Here is a 21461-nt window from a genome sequence, read left to right as displayed (position 1 = left end):
GGCAGGTTCTTTTCTCAGTGGGAACAGGGCAGAGCTGTGCATCTACGGGGGCGGATGGAAGTAGAACAGCAAATGAGCTCCCAGGCCTTTGATATCCGTTCTCACTGTGGGGCGGGGAGAGGAACAGCTTAGTCCTGAAAGTAATGATACGTGGGGCACACGTCGCCCCCAGTTTCAGTTGTTTGGCTCCAGATTTCTCAGTGACGAGGTGATAGGGGACGGGGGGGGGGTGTTTCTTCACGAGGAAAGAACAAGGACTTGTGGGGGGAAATGGCAGGTATCTAGGCAAATTGCATGCCCGGATGCTGAAAAACCAGTGGCAGAGATGACGGGGGGACATCTTTTCAAGAGCCAGCGTGGTGTAGTGGTTAAGAGCGGTAGACTCGTAATCTGGTGAACAGGGTTCGTGTCTCCGCTCTTCCACATGCAGCTGCTGGGTGACCTTGGGCTAGTCACACTTCTCTGAAGTCTCTCAGCCCCACTCACCTCACAGAGTGTTTGTTGTGGGGGAGGAAGGGAAAGGAGAACGTAAGCCGCTTTGATACTCCTTCAGGTAGTGATAAAGCGGGATATCAAATCCAAACTTCTTCTTCTTCTTCTTCTTCTTCTTCTTCTTCTTCTTCTTCTTCTTCTTCTTCTTCTTCTTCTTCTTCTTCTTCTTCTTCTTCTTCTTCTTCTTCTTCTTCTTCTTCTTCTTCTCCTCCTCCTCCTCCTCCTCCTCCTCCTCCTCCTCCTCCTCCTCCTCCTCCTCCTCCTCCTCCTCCTCCTTCTTCTTCTTCTTCTTCTTCTTCTTCTTCTTCTTCTTCTTCTTCTTCTTCTTTTTCTTCTTCAAGAAAGAAATGCAAAAGGGGTTTGGGGTTGTACAACTTTGGCAGCCTGGAAAGGCAGGAGTTGGAATGGCTGGCTCAGAGATTCATAATAAAACTCGCTCCCAGGGTCGTTGTACGCAAAAGGGGAATCGTGAAAATGTGAGGTCACCATGGATCCATTGGTTGCTTGCGTCAATTTTGTTCATGGAACTGTAGAGTCGGAAGAGACCCCTGTGGTCATCTAGTCCAACCCCCTGCAATGCAGGAATCACAGCTAAATGATTCCTGGCAGGTGGCTGCCCAACCTCTGCTTAGAAATCTCCAAGGAAGGAGAGTCCAACACCTCCCAAGGGAGACGGTTCCACTGTCAAACAGTTCTAACCATCAGGAAGTTTTTCCTAATGGTTAGTCGGATACACTGGCCTTCACAAAAGAGCTCTGGGTGGTGTCCATGGGTGTCTCCCCCCCCCCCAAAGTCTATCCTAATATCATCCTTGTGAGGTAGGTCAGGCTGAGAGGTCAAGAAGAGCCCTAGAAGAAAGCCCTGCGTTCATCCCCCAGCATCTCCAGGTAGGACTGAAGCCTTGGAGAGCAGCTGCCAGCCATTGTTGACCAGGGGTGGGGAATTAAAGACCCAAGGGCCACATTCTGCCCTCCCAGCCTCTCTGTCCAGCACTCTGGACTTTTCCCAGGTCACAACACCTCAGTGGTGTAGCATGGGTTGCTGGCATCTGGGGCGGGGCAAGTGTTGTGCCCCCCCCCAGTGGACTGGGCAGCTGGGGTGGGGGCACACGCCAGGGAGGGTGAACTTTGCCCACTTCCAACAGGCTCCTTGCCCACTGCCTCCATCCACCTGCTCACTAGACCAACCCTCCTGCTTCCACGCCTCAGCTGCCAGGGCTCTGCGCCTGTTGTGGAGGCACCCCTTAAAAAATGTGCGCCCACTTTACCTCTGCAACACCTTTCCAGCCCTGCTTTGTACCCTCTTTGAGGACTGTGTCCTTGAACTGTAATAAAACGCCCTGCTTGCCTGGAATGAAAAGCAGTGGGTGAGAGTGTTTAGGAACCACTAGTTTTCCCCTGGCTGCAGCTTAGCCTGCTATATAAAAAAAGAAAGTGTATAATAATAATAATAATAATAATATATTTGTACCCTACCCATCCGGCTGCGTTTCCCCAGCCACTCTGGGCGGCTTCCAACAAAGATTAAAATACATTAAAATGTCACACATTAAAAACGTCCCTAAACAGCACCTGTTGCTCTGCCCATCACTGACGGGGAGCCCCAGGAGGGTGCGCCACGAGGCAATGGAGGTCTCGGCCTGACAATATGTCCCCCACCTCTGAGGCCCCTTCTGCACTCACTGTGCATTTAAAGCAGAACCGTGGCATTTTAAACAACCATGGCTTCTCCCAGAGAATCCTGGGAATTGGAGGGTGCTAAGAACTGCCCCCTATTCTCTTTCCAGTTGTTAAACTACTCTGTGAACTGCAGCTCTGCGAGGGGCATAGGGGTCTCCCTACACACACACACACACACACACACACACACACAGGATTCTTGGGGGTGGGGGGAGCCATTGCTGTTCAAAGCGGAGCCTTAAAGGCATACTTCAAATGCATACATTGAGTTGATGAGCCAGTTTTCTGATGTGGCATGAGCCATCTTTGTAGGGTGGGTGGCCTAAGAAAGTCAGAAGAGTCTGGAAGCTGGATCAGGCCAAAGGCCCATCTTGCCCAACATCCTGCTCTCACAGGGTCCGACCAGATGCTCCGCCGGGAAGCTTGCAGGCAGGACCCCTGAGCACAGCAGTCGCACTCTCCACCTTGCGATTCGCAGCAACTGGTCTTCCGATATTGGAGGTGGTGCCCAGTGGGGAGGCTGGTGACGTGTTTCAGAGTTTGTTATGGAATCCTGATTAGTCTGCACAACTGAGAGAATATGCTTAGCTTAGCTGCAGAGGGAAGGGGAGGAAAAATAAGATAATTTCTGCCCAGGGCTTCATTTGAGTGAGAGTTCTCTTCAAGGTCTGGGTTTGGTCCCCCACCCCCCCTTTAATGCAAGTTCCTGAAGCATATGAAATAATCATGCTTTATGAGCTTAGGGAGTTTGTTGTCCATGAAGTGCAGCGACCTGAGATGGCCTTTTAAAAAGGACTTGGACAACTTTGCAGAATCAACTGCTTTTGGCAGTGATTAGAGGAGAATGGAGCCCCTCCTCGCCTTCAGAGGTGTGGTGGTGATAATAATCCTGCCCCTCCAGTTTGCCAGATTTACCAGATGTTGGGATCAACCACCGATAGCAAGCAGGAGAGGAAGGCGGCTGCGCTGATTAACCCTCCCCTCCCCAGAAGTGACTTTTCACTGACACCCAGTGTTAGAAATTCGGATATATAAGCTAGGCGCCAAATGGCTCACTAAACCCAAGGTTGCAGTCGCCAAAACGGAATGCCTAGTTGCCTTTTGGGGGCCAGGCGGCTCGCAAGTACGACTTTTTGGTTCCTGAAATTTATTCCGATTGTGCAGATAAAATATAACTGACAGAATTCTGCAGGATGTGTTGCTACAGTGTGTGAAAACAGTCCTGATCCAAGGATCCCCAGGCAGGAAACTCCAGAGAGTGGAGAAGTCGGGCTCCATCCTGGCACCCGGCCACCTTCACTTGGCTGATAGCAAGTTACAAAATGTGCCTGGTGAATTTTGAACGAATTTTGACACCCCATCCCTGGAATGCCTATTAGGCTTGCGAAAAAGTTTCATGGGCATCTAAGGAACCTTCTGGGTTGTTTTTTTTTGGGGGGGGGGGAATAAGCCTAATTGTTGCAAAGGGAGGAAAGCCACAAACTATATCTGGCTCCTGGGAAGCAGGTTTCGCACCCCGAGCTATTTGTAGAACACAGGAAGTTTCCTTTGCTGAGTCCATCTAGTTCAGTGCTTCCTACACTGACTGGCAGTGGCTTTCCGGGGTTTCAGGCAGGGGGTCTTTTTCAGCTATTCCTGGAGATGACAGGGACCGAACCAGGGACCTTCTGCATGCAAAGATGCTCTGCCAGTGAGCTACGGCCCTTCCCCCCATAAGGTAGCAGGTGATGGCAAGTGCCTTTCTCTGCACTGCCAGGCCTCTTCCAGGCATCCATTCTTATTTTTCATTCATGATGGTTTGTGCTTCTGACGGTATCAGGGCAGTTATAAGCCACATTTCCACAGTATTTGTGTCTTGGACAAGGGCACCTCCTTCAACTCACGGAAATCTCCGGAATAATCTACTGAGACAATGAACGTGACGTTACCTAATGCCCATGATTGATCTCGATTTTTACGCGTGATTTGTTAGATAAATCACCTCTGTGCGAATGATATATATCTACACAGGGAGCGAATGGGGAATAGGAGGCTCTTTTGAGCCAGGCGGTTTATCTGTCTTTATTGCCGAGGCTGTATAAATAAAGGCTATTACAAAACATCATTTCTCCCCGTGGAAGTTTTGGGTGTCTGTGAGGTTTCGGTTTAAAATCGGTGCCTGTCCTGTAACTTTCTGCACCGCAAATGTTCTGCAGGTTGCGTTTCTTTGTCCCCACTTTTGTTGTGCTGTAGTAGCCTCTCTAGGCAACAGTGTTGTGGTAGCGTTGAGGAACTGCCACAGAACAACAGATGGAATAAATCAGGCATCCCCAAACTTCAGCCCTCCAGATGTTTTGGACTACAATTCCCATCTTCCCCAACCACTGGTCCTGTTAGCTAGGGATCATGGGAGTTGTAGGCCAAAACATCTGGAGGGCCGCAGTTTGGGGATGCCTGGAATAAATCAATCACTAGTGTGTTGTTGTTGTTCTTGTGTCAAGGACATGTTGCAGAATTATACCCGCAATAAAACCCCAGTGTGGAGGGGCTTTCTGTCAGAACTGATAGTACATGGCAGAGAGGGGGCTCTCCGAGGTTTGGGGTGGGTGGGGTGGCCTGGGAGGGGCTGCCACAGAGAACAGCCCTTCAAGCTGTGGGATTCCCTTGCCTGGCACCCTCACAGTACAAATTTGGGGTGAATGCTGAAGACAGACCTCTGTCCCCTGGCCTTTGACACCTCAGATGTGTGTTCTCATGACCCACCCTGCTCCAGCGACTGCCAACTGTTCCTGTTTTTGAAATAACCTTTATTAAATAATAATTGTTGCATGTTGAACAGGAAAGAACTGACAAGCTGAGGAGGTTTCTCCCCCAAAATCAAACGGTATATAAAGTTTACGAAATACACATACACCCCACTTTTCCCCACCCACCCCAGCTTGAAGACATTGCTCAGCTCTAAACAGGAACACCAATCGTTTATGAAGGAACTGGCATGTAAAGCGTCCACAAGTTGTTAATATTGATACAAAGGAAAATGTTAGCATAACCATATATTACGGAATGAGGCAGGTACAGTTTGTCTTGTAGCGACTCTGTGGGTGCTAAATAAATGGACAGTCTCCCAGGGGTTTTTGCCCTCTAGCTACACAAAGTGTTTGCGTCAGTTTTTCAGGAAGTGCTATGTCCCAAATTACATTATACATTTTTTTTGTACATTTAAACCCTTTGTGTCTTTTCAATTCCTTGCTGTCAATATTATTCTTGCTGCCACTAATAAGTCACCAATTAAATGTTTATGTAATGACCTTTTGGTTGCTTCCTCTGTCATTTGTTTTGGCTGTTTTTAATAGTGAATCTTAAATTGTTTGTTAACCTGCCCTGGGACCTGCTGGAGAAGGGCAGGCAATAAATTTATTATTGAGAACAATTCTGAGTTAGGTGAAGCCATAGTAGCCTGATCTCCTAAGGCAGCTTCTTATTGTTCTCCTATTCCGGTAACAGATGGGGGACCTATCCATAGTCCTGAATCTACAGATACAATGGGAGCTCATGTGATTTTAATTCTTCCTCCGATGGAGGCAGAAGACGACATAAAATCAGTGGGTGGTATCCAAATTCTACTTAGACCCCTTGGAAGTAATGCACCTAAGTCAGTCATCTTGATTAATTTCAGCAGGTCTACTCTGAGTAGGACTAACACTGGATTTGTTGTTTAGTCGTTTAGTCGTGTCCGACTCTTCGTGACCCCATGGACCAGAGCATGCCAGGCACTCCTGTCTTCCACTGCCTCCCGCAGTTTGGTCAAACTCATGTTCGTAGCTTCGAGAACACTGTCCAACCATCTCGTCCTCTGTCGTCCCCTTCTCCTTGTGCCCTCCATCTTTCCCAACATCAGGATCTTTTCCAATGATTCTTCTCTTCTCATGAGGTGGCCAAAGTCTTGGAGCCTCAGCTTCAGGATCTGTCCTTCCAGTGAGCACTCAGGGCTGATTTCCTTCAGGATGGAGAGGTTTGATCTTCTTGCAGTCCATGGGACTCTCAAGAGTCTCCTCCAGCACCATAATTTAAAAGCATCAATTCTTCGGCAACCAGCCTTCTTTATGGTCTAGCTCTCACTTCCATACATCACTACTGTGAAAACCATAGCTTTAACTACCGGCATACGGACCTTTGTTGGCAAGGTGATGTCTCATTTAATCTGAGCCTAGAAAATTAGAATTGTAGAATTGGAAGGGGTTATTTGTTTGTTTGTTATTTATTTGTTTCATTTAATTTATATACCACCCTATACTTGGGGGGGGGCCCTCAGGGCGGTCATCTAATCCAACCCCCTGAAATGCAGGAATCTTTTTGCCCAACGTGGGGCTCGAACCCACGAACCTGAGATTGAGTCTTGTGCTCTATCCACTGAATTATTTAGCACGTAGTCAGTGTTAAAATGGGCCAATGACTACATAATGATTTGTGTGCAGGGTTGCCTGAAGCCCTGCTTTCCCCGGGGTCCTTTTTTTGGGGGGGGGGGGAGAGCTTCCCTTTGGTGTCCTGCTCTGATTTCTGTTTTTTTTCCCCAATTCATTTTTATTGTTTTTCCATATACAAAACAAAACATCCAAAGAAAGGTATCACAAAAAGTTCAAAAAATATTTTAACAAGTCTATATACGTATTTGTCCTAATTAATACATTCCAGTATATACAAATGTTCTGCCAAACCTGACTTCCTTCTTTCCCCTCCTTGGCTTTCCATTTTCTTCTCAACTTTCTGATTTCTGGATGTACCAGAGATATTCCTTTTGGTGGGATCAGCATTTCTTTGCTGTCTTCCGCTGTCTGCCTGTCTCAGACCATCATTTGTCTGTCTGAGTTTCTTGGTTTGCTGCATTTCTGTCTTCTCCCTCCTCCAATAATGTCGGTGACTCTGTGTGTGATGGCGAAGGGGGCTCATATCAAAATATCCTGGCAACGACCTGGGAGGTAGGCTTCAGTGGAGAGAAAGCAATTCAGCCAAAGCTCTGGTGAGCTTTTGTTCCTGAACAGGGATTTAGATTTGCATCCTCTGGGTTTTCTCCAACTGAGTTCTACTTGGCAGTAGACCCATTGAAATTAATGGACGTAAGTTTGCCCTGTTTATTAATTTCAATAGGTCTACTTTGAGTACAGGTTAGACTGAATACGGCCCGCTGTGCCCAAACCCAGCTTTCAAAACTACTAAACTGTGTTCGCTGTCTGATCCTGGAGAACCTGTTATAATATGTAGCTTTCTTTTTTTCTAATTTATTTTATTGGATTGATTGGTTTTTCTTTTAAAGCGTCTGTCCTGCCTTTTTGCACCAGGTAGACTCTAGAGTGGCTCACCGTGTTAACACCTTAACAGGGTACAAGAAATAAAGAATTATATCCTGCTTTTCCTCTACAGCAGGGGTAGGCAACCTAAGGCCTGGGGGCTGGATGTGGCCCAATCGCCTTCTAAATCCAGCCCATGGACGGTCCGGTATTCAGCGTGTTTTTACATGAGTAGAATGTGTCCTTTTATTTAAAATGCATCTCTGGGTTATTCGTAGGGCCTGCCTGGTGTTTTTACATGAGTAGAAGATGTCCTTCTATTTAAAATGCATCTCTGGGTTATTTGTGGGGCCTGCCTGGTGTTTTTACTTGAGTAGAAGGTGTCCTTCTATTTAAAATGCATCTCTGGGTTATTTGTGGGGCCTGCCTGGTGTTTTTACTTGAGTAGAAGGTGTCCTTCTATTTAAAATGCATCTCTGGGTTATTTGTGGGGCACAGGAATTCATTCCAAAATATAGTCCAGCCCACCACCTGTTCTGAGGGATGGTGGACCGGCCAACGGCTGAAAAAGGTCGCTGACCCCTGCTTTTATCCCACAACAACCCTGTGAGGTAGGCTAGGCTGAGCAATAGTCAAGGCCACCAGCTTTGTGACTGCCTATTTGAGCCGAGCGACTGAATCCCATCTTGTGTGCACCAGGTCCCCCATCCTGCAACAGGAGTTCCTCTCCCCACACACTGTCAAGATCCGCACCAAGGGTCCTCCAACCCCTTGGTGGTTGGAAGGGTGGTTTCCGTTGCACAAGCAAAGGTCTGAGTGTGGATTTAGGCAGAAGGAATGAAAGGGAAATGTGTGTGAGAGAGAGGAATGTGTTTGTGCATTATGAAGTGCCTGGTCTTTCCTCACACCTAACAGTTCTTTTCCCCACCCAAATCCATAACTGTGTTTTCTTCCATCTCTCACACATATATTTGCAGTCAACCCCCTCCTATTCAAAGTTTCCTCGCAACGCATCTCTCTCTCTCTCTCTCACTCTCATACACACACACACACACACACACACACACACCATATTTTTCTCTGTATAAGACAACGTTAAGGTAAAGGTAAAGGGACCCCTGACCATTAGGTCCAGTCGTGACTGACTCTGAGGTTGCGCGCTCATCTCGCATTATTGGCCGAGGGAGCCGGCGTATAGCTTCCAGGTCATGTGGCCAGCATGACAAAGCCGCTTGTGGCGAACCAGAGCAGCACACGGAAACGGCGTTTACCTTCCCACTGGAGCGGTACCTATTGGTCTACTTGCACGTTGACGTGCTTTCGAACTGCTAGGTTGGCAGGAGCAGGGACCAAGCAACGGGAGCTCACCCCGTTGCGGGGATTCGAACTGCTGATGCTGACCTTCTGATCGGCAAGCCCTAGCCACAGCGCCACCCAGTCCCATTGAGACAAGGTTATATTCTTTTTAAAAATATGCTAAAAATTCGGGGTCATCTTATACACAGATAGGGGAGAAGTGGGTTGGCCGATTGGTGGCTGCTGTGAGCAGGAGATTGTCAGCCACGTTTTTGTGGGCGATCGGTGGGCACGTCAAGGTCTGCCAGCTGGTGCTGCAATCGGTTGTGGAATTGGTTGTGGCGATCCTGCTGGTGTGCTGGTGAGCAATCTTCGGCAACCCCTCCTCCCAAAAAAGCTCAACAAGTCTGGGCACCCCCCCCCCCATTTTCTCAGTTTGGAGTCTTATACACAGGGGCGTGTTATACGTGGAAAAATACGGGGTGTGTGCACGCGTGTGCACATACAGTTATTTCTTTCACTCAGAGACACACTACCGTCACTTTTTCAGATAAGTGCAGGGAAAGGCAGGGTGTGTGAACAGACACAGGTTGGGGTGAGTAAGAGAGGTGTGTATGTATGTGTGTAAAAATTATATTGTGAAAGAAAAGGAGGAGAACGGGAGGCCAGGGCACCTCCATTTTGGTGTGCCCGGGCCCACTTGTGTAAAAACAGTTGAAGTAGCTCATTCGGCAGAGCCTGAGGCTCGCGGGTTCAAGCCCCACCTTGGGCAAAAGATTCCTGCCTCGCTGTAGGGTTGGGCCGCTAAACAGACAGCTTGGTCCCTTCCAGCTCTACAATTCTGTGTAAGAACGTGAGGAGACAGTGTTGTGGCTGGCGAGGAGGGAGCTGTCTGGGAGAAAATGGTGTGAGTGAATCACAGAAATGGCGAGTGTGCCGGGGAAACTCTGAATCCGACGCTCTGACCATTGTCCCACACTGCTCCTTCTGGCCGGAGTGCAGAGAGCTGCTTAAAGGTTCTGCCCGCACCACTGTTCCTTTTTGACGCCTGCATGCTTGTGGCGAGGGGACTCACTCTGTCTCTTGAAAATTGTTTGTTAAAAATATTCCATTAAATTCAAAACCGAAAATGTCGTCTTATTAGAATGCGTCGATGAAGTGAAGGCACCCTCTTTAAGCGTCTCATCGCTCCCAATTGATTTATCCTTCTAAACTCCGCAGCTTAAGAAAATGTATCTCATTAAGAATAGTGTACCATATCTAAAATAAAATAGTAAATAGGATCAAGAATGCATGGCAATAGCGCCAAACAAAATTCTTCAGCTGATGAGGTCTTGGGGAAAATATTCTTCTTTTAGGAATAAATCCTTTTTAAAAAACCTGCTTCTAATATTACAGATGCAATGTTATTGTTCTTAAATTCCCCATATCAAAATGAATGGTAGTGGAAATCTTATTAATAATCAGTATAAACCATATATTTTTGGCACTGTTCTCCTGTGGCTGGAACTATACAAACTATACTTTTTTTATATAGCTTTCGGAGGTTTTTTATTTTTATGGCACTTTTGAGCAACCATAAAACATACTTACTTGAGGGAGTGCCTTATCCCTACATTGCAGGGGGTTGGACTAGATGGCCCTTGGGTCCAACTCTGCAATTCTATGATTCTATCCCATATGTACTGATGTGATCACTTCAATCTGCAGACTTTGCCCTTCTTCAGGAGTCATGCAATGATCATTCCATGTTTGTACGGAGCCTTTTCTTAAATGTGGCCTGTTCTTTGGAACTCACTGCTGATTGACGCCACCCCCACCCCCATTTAGACCTCTGTGGAAAATGTTTCTATTTCAGCGGGGTCTATCCAAACATGTGATTTGGTTACATCTGTTTTTCAATTTGTTTCAAACGTTTTGTTGTTTTTATTTTATTTTATTTTATTGTTATTCTATTTTCTTTACCAATACCCTATCGTTAGGTGTGTTTGCTACCCTGGGCTCTCTTTGGGAGATAGGATAAATAAACAGATAGATAGATATTTTAAAAAAATAACTTACGAATAACATAAGAAGCATCAGACGTTAAGGGACCAGGATAGGAAAAATACAAGAATACAACACCAAAGTTCTTTTCCTTCAATGACAAAACAGCAAAAGAACTATAGGGTTGAATATTGTCTTGGGATTTATCGTTCTACAATATCAGAAAAAGACTCCATTGCTCTCTAAACTTGTTTGGCTGTTGATCTTCAGACCTGCTTTCGTAGTGTGTCAATTTAGGTAGCTGTAGTCTGTATTTTTTTTATATAATAAAAACCCAAATAATTTGGTGCCATTTCCCCCACTCCTAAAGCTGGTCACTCTACTGTTCCCAGCAGCAATGATAAGAAGGATAACCATTTCCAAAACACCACCAAGGATTAAGCCCTTTAGATAAACATATTGGGGTTTCGTGGCAATTTGGGGGTGAAAATTCAAGGTTCTATTAGAAACACAATTGGTTGTTCCCCGCCATAGAACATAAAAAGGTTAAGGTACCCCTGACCGTTAGGTCCAGTCGCAGATGATTCTGGGGTTGCAGCGCTCATCTCGCTTTACTGGCCGAGGGAGCCGGCGTACAGCTTCTGGATCATGTGGCCAGCATGACAAAGCCACTTCTGGCGAACCAGAACAGTGCACGGAAACGGCGTTTACCTTCCCGCTGTAGCAGTACCTATTTATCTACTTGCACTTTGACGTGCTTTCGAACTGCTAGGTTGGCAGGAGCTGGGACCAAACAACGGGAGCTCACCCCGTCGCGGGGATTCGAACCGCTAACCTTCTGATCAGCAAGCCTTAGGCTCAGTGGTTTAACTCACAGCGCCACCCGCATCCTATTTTCCCTTCATACTCAATGACTAAAAGCCCAACTACTTGATTGGTAAGCCCAAGAGGCTCAGTGGTTTAGACCACAGCACCACCTAGTATTGACACGCAATCGAATATTATGCCGATTGGCGTCCTTCTGGCTTGTGGATTCTTTAATCCAGGGATGGGGAACTTTGGGGAAACCTTCAGAAGCTGTTAGACTTCAATGCCCATCAGCCCCAGCCAGCACACCCAGTGGTTGGGGATGATGGGAGTTGGAGTCCCACACTCTCTGGGAAGGCCACAGGTCCCCTGATTTACCGTAATCTACCCTACCGATTCTCACATTCCTCCGCACTCAATGCAAGGGGTGTGCATTGCATACATCCTCCTCTTGCCATTGCCTCTTAGACAAACACGTTTACTCAGACATGGCTATAGCCTCATACAGAGTCCCAGACCATTGACCCACCTATTTCAGTGTTGTCTACACTGACTGGCAGCAGCTCTTCAAGACTTCAGGCAGGGAACTCTTCGAACCCTCCCCAGAGATGCTGGGATTTGAACCTGGGACTTCTACATGCAGGGCAGGTGCTCAACCACTGAGCTACAACCCTTCTTCTTTCTTCCTGCCATCCAAATACGTTTTTTTAACTGCAGCCCTGTCCCCAGGACTTTAACCACCTCATCCATTTAAATCCCACCCCACCCCCACCCCACTCACTACACAGCAAAAATCTTCCATTATTATTATTATTATTATTATTATTATTATTATTAAAAACAAGCCCACCCCAATCTCATGCTTACCCTTATCTAGGGATTGGGGGGGATCTGATTCAGCTTGCATTTAGCAGGCGGTCCTCCCTAATTTCTGAAACAATAAACGAACTGGAGAACAGCCATCCTTTGGGATTTGCACATCTCCAAATTCTGCAGTTGTATGTCCTCCAGGCATGCAGCGCATACGAAAGCACACATATTAAGGGAACGTGTGCGCATAAATCCATACATTAATGAAAATGACATCTAGAAAACAAGACTGTAGGTTGAAAGGCACGACATAAATAAATGCACGCTTTAGAGACAATTGCTTGTGCAAATGTGTACATTAAGGTGAAATTGTGTTGCAGAAATGTACACATTGAAAGAAAATTCACACTAAAATGCTGCCATTAGACTCTTCTCCTCCCTCCCCCAGTGCAAACTGATGTGGAAATGTGGAGAACTGAAGATGGGTGGGGGTGGGGGTGGGATGAAATCCTGCATTTGACTTATTTGCTCTCCTTAATACTGCTTTTTTGTATCATTTCCTTTCAAGGTCTAGGCTGATGACCTCAGGAATCTCGCCCTCCCCTTCCTGCCCTGCCCCTGCCCTGGCCGTGTTTTTGGGCACTTGATGGCCAGTGAAGGAGAAAGGGAGGAAGCAGAGGTGGTTGGGGTAGGAAGCGAAGGAACCCAGGGCTGTGGGAATGTTCTCCTGTTCCAAACGGAGGAGAACGCAGCGTGCAAGTGTCGCTAGGCAACCCACTACATGCGCCTGTAGCGCACAGTGTGCCTTTGACAGGCGATGAGTGCCGGTTCAGTCGTGGCTGTCAGAGGAACGAAAAGGGGAAGAGGGAGACCTTAGGTGTGCGGAGAACACTGTTGGCCAGAGCTTAGAACATTAGCAGGACTGTGGAAAACCACTGCAAAGGGGAATGGCCTATTCAGAAGATCCCTCCAGACTGGCGGTGGGTTTTCCATATGTGCGTGTATTCTGCAACAATGCAATTGGCACACTCATAGTGCAATAGGGGAGGATTTTTGCAGATTGCTCCATTTTATTGATGGTGTTCATATCGCTACTCCCCACCCCCACCCCCCAAGGAGCTCAAGGTGGCGTAAGTGGTTCTCCCCCTCCTTGTTTGATCCACACAACGACCCTGTGAGGTAGGTTAGGCTGAGAGGCAGTGACTGGCCCAAGGCCACCCCGGTGAACGTTGTGGATTTGGTCTCTCCCAGCTCCTAGCCCGGCACTCTATCCACTATGCTGCCCTTGGAGTTGTTCTGCGGTGTTTCCCGCAATGTTAACTGCGTTGCAGGGGGTTGGACTAGATGACCCTCGGGGTCCCTTCCAACTCTACGGTTCTATGATTACCATCCGGAGGGAGCTGTCTTGCGTTGCTGCAGTGCAGCGGAAGCAGGATAAAACAGCAGCAGCAGCAGCACCCCCAGAACATTTTGACTGCCTAAGGACTAGCGCTCAGATAGTTATTTGTGTGTTCCATCCCAAAAATTGCATGTTGCATTTGATTGTAAGAAGAAGAAACTTCAAAGCGGTTTGCAAAAAGGATACAAAACAAATATATATAAATTCAGTAAATAAATAAATAACAATACCAATGAAATCATTTGTTAAAAAAGTTTAAAACAACCATTTGAACATTCCAAAGATAATGGAAATCAACGATAAGCTAAGAACCAGATTAAAATACATGTGACGTTCTATATGCCTAGGTAGGCTTGCCTTTAAAAAAACCCTGCTTTTGGCTGGCTCCGAAAGCAGTACAACGAAGGTGCCTTTCTAAATGTCAATAGGCAGGGAGCTCCGAAGTGTTGGGTGCTGCCACACGATAAAAGATTGGCTTCTTATAAATGTAGAACGAGAATTATGCAGCACCTGTAATAATAAATATCATAATAACAAATTTTTATTTATACCCCGCCATCCCCAGTCAAAACCAGGCTCAGGGCGGCTGACACCAATAAAATTACAGTAAGACGTAAAAGAAAGAAAAACAATTAATTAAACTATGGGTTTAAATACAATTTAAATTTAAAATTTTTAAATGCAGCCTCTTTTTAAAGTAGCCCAAATCAAAACCATAAAGGAGGAAAACACAGGGGTCAGACTGAGTCCAGCCCAAAGGCCAGGCGGAACAGCTCCATCTTGCAGGCCCTGCGGAAAGATGTCAAATCCCGCAGGGCCCTGGTCTCCTGTGAGAGAGCGTTCCACCAAGTCGGGGCCAGTACTGAAAAGGCCCTGTCCCTAGTTGAGACTGATCTAACCACCTTATGGCTCGGGATCTCCAAAATGTTATTATTTGTGGACCTTAAGGTCCTCCGCAGGGCATACCAGGAGAGGCGGTCCCGTAGGTACGAGGGTCCTAAGCTGCATAGGGCTTTAAAGGTCAAAACCAGCACCTTAAACCTGATCCTGTACTCCACCGGGAGCCAGTGCAGCTGGTAGAGCACTGGATGAATATGGTCCCGCGGCCGGGACCCCGTAAGGAGCCTCGCCGTGGCATTCTGCACCCGCTGGAGTTTCTGGGTCAGCTTCAAGGGCAGCCCCGCGTAAAGCGTAACAGGGCTACAGTACTAGTTACAGGTAGGTAGCCGTGTTGGTCTGAGTCGAAGCAAAATAAAAAAAATTCCTTCACTAGCACCTTAAAGACCAAATAAGTTTTTATTTTGGTATGAGCTTTCGTGTGCATGCATACTTCGTCAGATACCTGATGTGTGCATGCACACGAAAGCTCATACCAAAATAAAAACTTAGTTGGTCTTTAAGGTGCTACTGAAGGAATTTTTTAATAGGGCTACAGTAGTTCTTCAGAGTGGGCATATAAGGTGTAAAGGGGTTTATATGTTTGGGTAAGGCAAATTGAGACAGAAATTGGTATGTACATATGAGACTTAGTTAAAGCTTCTTAGCATAACGCTAGCGAGAAAGAAGGCTGAACGCTTGTTTTGGATGCTCAGGGCTGCCATCAAGGAAGGCCTAGGTCAGGCACTTGTATTGGGCCTGGTCTCTGGAGGTCCTGGCTCCAGCACCGCTCCACAGCTGCCCCACTTACTTGCAGATTGCATTAGCTGACCCAGCAGGAGGAATCCATTTAACGCACCCGGCAGCCGCAAGGACAAGTTTCAGAGCGAGGCGAAGGAGCCCTTGAAGGAGCTCAGGGGAGCCCAAACCCAACCCTCTCCACTGGCAGGCCAGGCTTGTTCTCGGGAGGGGCCCATGCCACTCTGCCCCACAGCTGCTGCCCCACTTAGTTGTGAGCTGCACGAGGCAAGCGTGTCGATTCAGCTGCAGATAAGGAAGAGGGTTGGTTTGTGCACCTTCGAGTTTGTGAGCAGGGAAATCTGTACAGCGGCACCTCGGTTTACAAACAGTCCCGTTTACAAACGCCTCCGTTTACGAATGCCACGGACCCGGAAGTGTTTACATCCGGGTTCCGCGGCGTCGGATGCGCAGACGTGCTCTATCGGCGCTTCGCGCAGAAGCATGCCTTCAGGGAGCGAATGCCTCCGTTTACGAACGCCTCCATGGAACGGATCGCGTTCGTAAACCGAGGTTCCACTGTATCATCCTCCTCTATATGGCCACATTTGTTTGCATGTGGTATATAATTTGTGTGTGTATGTGGGGGAATTCAACAAAGTTTTACCCAGAGTAGACCTATTAAAGTTAATGGACCTACGTTAGCAGTGCCAGATTACCAAACAGACCTATGGGCCTCACGCCTTTTAGAGCGCCCCCCAATGGATCAAAATAATACTGATTTGATCTTGAAAGAAAATAAAAAATGTATTAGGAGATAATTTGCAAAGGGGTCCCTGAGATTTCAACTGTCTAGGGGCATCCACATGGTTTAATCCAGCATTGCACGTTAGTCATCTCCATTCTTTCAATAGGTCTACTCTGGGTAGGACTAACATTGGCTACAACCCATATTCCCCCACTAGTTATAGGAAAGAGCATAGGATGTGACTTTATACCAAACTGAACAATCCATACCTGTTGTATTGTCCAGTTTGCACCTAACACTAAACCACGGTTAACGTAAACCATGGTTAAAGGTACCTAAACTTTGGTTTATTGTGTCACAGAATAGTTTAAAAGTGACAGCAACCAAGACCTTGAGAGAGGTCTGAACTTTTGCCTCCCTTTTCTCACAGCTCTGTAGATTTTGGGCATTGATAGCTCCTTAGCCATAGTTTAAAAGAGGTCAGGGTCTGTGTTCCCACATACTGCTAAGCCATGGTTAACCTTAAGTATGGTTGATAAGCCAACTAGAAAACCTCGGTTAACAAGCTGCGTTTAACCATAATTAATCAACCTTAGTTAAGATGATGGGCTGGGTTCACACAGAACAATAAGCCGTGGGTTTCATAAATCACAGTTTAATAAACCATGGTTTAGCATTCTCCAGGGTACTTTTTTCCAGGGTACTACTTTCTTGGGCCTACATGGAGATGCTTGGGATTGAAACTGGGCAAGTGCTCTCCCGCTGAGCTACAGCTCCTTCAAGAAGACAGAGCTCACACAGGCAGCCCCCTCCCCAGGTTTTCCTGTAGCCCTCATTCATTCCATGTATAAATGTTTGATTCCATCGCCAGTGTTGGCTGGCGACTATTGGAACCGGTAGGGCAGAATGCAGGGAGCCCAACAGCAGGTGGCACCAGAGCCAATGACAGGCAGAGGCGGCTAATTCTAGTTTTATCCCCATCCTCCTCCTCTTTAATAACCTAAAATCTTTTGTTGGGCTCCTTTGCCCAGACTGCCCGGAGAACTCTCAAGGGGGCTGTAATAATTAACAGCGCAGCAGAGAGATTAAGGAGGAGGAAGCTGACCAGAAGGGCCAACTCCCTAGAGCAGGCATCCCCAAACTTCGGCCCTCCAGATGTTTTGGACTACAATTCCCATCTTCTCCGACCACTGGCCCTGTTAGCTAGGGATCATGGGAGTTGTAGGCCAAAACATCTGGAGGGCCGCAGTTTGGGGATGCCTGCCCTAGAGTACCGTAAAAAGGCAGGCAGGTAGAGGCTGGCTGAGGCCCCTAATGGACCACTCTCCAAAGTGCACAACGTCTTTGCAAAGGATCAGAAAGCAAGTCCCTGCTCCTGAGGAGCTTACAATCAAAAATCTGATGACAACAGAGGCGAGGGCGACCACGGGAAGGATGTGCAATTCTATTTATGTGGAAGACTAAGCAGTTGGCCGTGCCAAACGTTTCAAAGAACAATAATGAATTTTTAAGAGTGGTAAATGACGGATTAATGCAATGTGTGGTGTTGGGACCCTGTTCCATCCTGTTCCCCAACCACTGGAACCACTGGAATTGTTCAGCAAGCCCTCTGGCTTCTGAGAGCACTGAAAATGCAGGGTAACATCTCTCTTCAACTGGGATGAATAAAGACATAGGATTCTTATCTCATTATGCATGATCAAGCTTTCTTTAGCCTCAGCCCTTGTTTTTTCCCCCGCAGGACCTATTGCAGTAATCAGCAGTCGTTAACAGCCATCAACAGGTTTACCACTCCTACAGCCCATTCCCATCACCCCCCCCCCCTCTGAATATACATAAGGGTCTGGTTGCTTCTGTTTCAAGTGTATCTCACGAAGTGTGCATGCACACGAAAGCTCATACCAAAATAAAAACTTAGTTGGTCTTTAAGGTGCTACTGAAGGAATTTTTTTATCTCTCTTCAATGTTACCTAGCATTTTTAAAATTCAGATTCTCAAGAAGCTAATAGCTGTCTTGACTTTGTATACCCCCCCTTCTAAAAGCCCTCTAAATCTAGGTTTCCCTGGACATTACTGGGATTTCAAAGGCGGAATTGACATGGGGGGGCTTTTTGAAAGGCTGCATTTTGCCCTAAAACAGCATTTTTTAGCCCAACAACTTTTGGGGTGTCCTGGTTTTTACTTTTTTGAAACACGGCAACCCTATCTTAAGCTAGCAGCCACCAGCGGTTCACCTCTTGTGGCAATGAGTCCCAGGGGATGTTGCAATTGCGTAAGAACATCAGCTTGGTGGTTGGCAGAAACCCTCGATCAAAAGGCTCTGCCACTCGGCTAGTGATGATGGGGAGGCGGCACCTAGCCCCGTGGGTGGCTTCGGCACATGCCAACCAAGCCCTGGGGGCTCCGAGCCAACATCCTCCCCCAACTTCCCCATCCCCACTCTGGAGACTTTGTCACTCTGAAGATCTAGGATGACTCACCCGGTTTGGCTGCTTCCTGTAGGCCTCCTTGTTCCTGAGAAGCTGCTTTGGGTAGGAGACCATATGGCACTGAAGAGAGAAATGGAGACACCAGGGGTCGGCATGTTAAGGGAACCTTCTGGGTAATTAAATCCACCCCCTGAGCTCCGCGAAAGAGGCATGACGTCTGGAAATTTCTTGTGATTTTGAAGGGCGGGGGAGTTGCGCATAGTGGGAAGCGAGGGGTGAACCGAGAAACCGGAGAATCCTGAGTTATGGCAGCACAGATCAGAATGAGGCCGTCAGATGAAGACCTCTTTCTCGGAGTTTGATTAAGACCTTTAGAGGCCCTAAGCACTGAGGAGATTATGGTGCCCCGTCCCCCCCGCAACCCATATATAATTCAAAATAAAAACCAATGCTAAACCATAAAACGTTTTATTGTGATGAAGCTACACGAAACTTACAGGCATGCCCAAACTGAAATACAGTGGTACCTCTGGTTACAAACTTAATTCCTTCCGGAGGTCCGTTCTTAACCTGAAACCGTTCTTAACCTGAGGTACCACTTTAGCTAATGGGGCCTTCTGATGCTGCTGCCGCCACCGCACGATTTCTGTTTCCTTATCAATTATATATTTATTTAACAAAATTTGCAGCCCGCTTTATCTGTAAACAATAAAACGTTTAAAGCGGTTTACAAAGACTGTAACATACGTATTAAAATTGTTAATAAAACAAAAGTGATGTTAAAAACAAGTTGATTTTTAAAACAATCATAATGTTATGGGCAGTTCAGGTTCATGCACATTTTTTGCAGCTGAATGTCCAGGTGGCCGTTGTGGTTGTTTTTAAAATGGAATGTCCAAAACAGGCATCCCCAAACTGTGGCCCTCCAGATGTTTTGGCCTACAACTCCCATGATCTCTAGCTAACAGGACCAGTGGTCAGGGATGATGGGAATTGTAGTCCAAAACATCTGGAGGGCCGAAGTTTGGGGATGCCTAGTCCAAAATGAATCTATCTATTATCTACCTTTCTGTATTGCTCAGGAGGCAATGGGCGGTTCACAAGCTCATAAAATTTATTTATTAATGTATTTATTTCACGTGATTTATCTACCGCTTGGTTGCAATAAAACCTTAAAGCAGTTTACATGAAGAATAAAACAATAAAATCATCAGTAAAAAAAAATTGTCTAACACATTCAAATAATAATCAAAGTTAACAATAAGCTAAAATCCAGATTTAAAGCACACCAGCATTCTACAAGTCTGGGGAGGGTTGCCTAAACAAAAATGTTTAAAGCAAGCACTGAATAGAGTACTGCAAATGTGCCTGCATGTTGTTAATAGGCAGGGAGTTCCGAAGTTTTGGGTGCTGCCGCCACGCTATGAAAGATTGAATTCTTATCAATGCTGAACAAGTATTATGTAGCACCTGGAACAGTGCTAATTCTGCAAAAAATGCCAGAGATGAAGAATAAAAATAAATAAAGAGAGTGAAATCTGTGGCAGATTAATGCATCTGGAGAATAAAGCCACTGGCAAGTGCAAGACTGTAAAAGAAAAAAGGAAAAGCCATATTTGTTTTATTTTCAAAAGAGAAGGATGGAGCAGGTTCCCAGCCTCCAGATGTATAACTGGTGGGAGCTGCGTCCTTCCTCCGTTGCTCCATCTCCTCTTACCCCTTGCATTGAAAAACTCCCTTGCACAAGGAAACAGCAGGAAGAAAAGCAGAGCACTGGATATAAGCGAAGCCATTCAATAAACGACAGGAACATATCCTTGATTTACATAAACACCTGCGTTGGCGCTTGCTGATGCTACAGTTTGATGTTTGCATCTCATAGCTTGACAGGTCCTCTCAATAATATCTCTCTCTCTCTCTCTCTCTCCCTCTCTCCCTCTCCCCCCCCCCCCATTTAGATAATTGCCTTTGACGAATTGCACATGGACTTCAAGAACCCCATCGACCAGGGCAACCCAGCCAGGGCAGTAAGTCTATACATGTCGTGTCAGGGGTGTCTCTGTGTCCCATTCGTTCATCTTTCCCTGCCTCCAAGTCCTGTCCTTTGGCGGTCTTCCTCTTTCCTTTGTCGTGCAGACCCAGGCCCGGTTTACATCTAAAAACCGGCGAAATGCAAGGCATTGTGACAGGCAGGAAGAATATGCAGGGGAAGCAGGGGGGAGGGGGGGCGGTGCCTCTCTAGGAGTGAACTTTCCCACATCTCAGTGGTAAAGCTCGGCATTCAGAAGGTCCCAGGCTTACTCATCGCCTTCTCTACTTCAAATTTATTGTGATTTATTTTCGCTTTTTATATCCCACCTTCCCTCCACGGACCTCAGGATGGCGTACTCACCCTCTCCGTGTTATCCTCCCAGCTACCTTGTGAGCTTTGTGGTTGAATGGAGGATTCGAACCCAGGTTCTAAGGGACTGAAGGAAAAGGTTGCAATTTGGGGTTTTAAACTGTAGGGGTAGGGCAAAAACTCTTTCATTTGAAGCGACAGGTGAAGATTCAGGGAGGAGCCTGGAATATCCTCTGAGGGAAATAAGCGCACACAGGGAGTCACGTGTTGTCTTCCCCACTTTCCTTTCTGGCATTTCCTGCCATTGCCATGTGGCCTCAGCTCTGGTTGTGTCCCCAAGGGGATCTGGGACTTTTTGCAGTTAGGAAAGTGACAGGGGAAAGTGTTGTGTAATGATGAGAGCATTGGGAGAGACAATGGTTCGAATTGCCTCTCATTCATGAAACTCGGCCTAGACCACCTCGCAGGGTGGTTGTGAGGACAAGTGGACAAGAGCCGCGGGAAATTAATGTAATAAATAAGTAAAAGCAAATCCACTGGAAAGTTTGGGGACGAATGGAGGCAGTAGGGTAGCCATCTTAGAATACCTGGAGGGC

At 46.8% G+C, this 21461-nt stretch overlaps 1 protein-coding gene across 2 annotated transcripts in view; it reads left to right on the top strand.

Moving 5' to 3' along the window:
* CNIH2 (cornichon family AMPA receptor auxiliary protein 2) overlaps positions 1-21461 on the top strand; it is a 46918-nt gene that overhangs the window by 9644 nt on the left and 15813 nt on the right. For both annotated transcript variants that reach the window (XM_035098642.3, XM_088659152.1), the window contains exon 2: positions 20483-20551. In XM_035098642.3, coding sequence (XP_034954533.1) covers positions 20483-20551 — 69 coding nt within the window. The remainder of the gene's footprint in view (positions 1-20482; positions 20552-21461) is intronic.

Source organism: Zootoca vivipara, chromosome 16 (assembly GCF_965207765.1).
Source record: "Zootoca vivipara chromosome 16, rZooViv2.hap1.1, whole genome shotgun sequence".
Classification (NCBI taxonomy): domain Eukaryota; kingdom Metazoa; phylum Chordata; class Lepidosauria; order Squamata; family Lacertidae; genus Zootoca; species Zootoca vivipara.
Note: the sequence above shows the minus strand (reverse complement) of the source record. Positions and strands in the feature narration are given on the sequence as shown.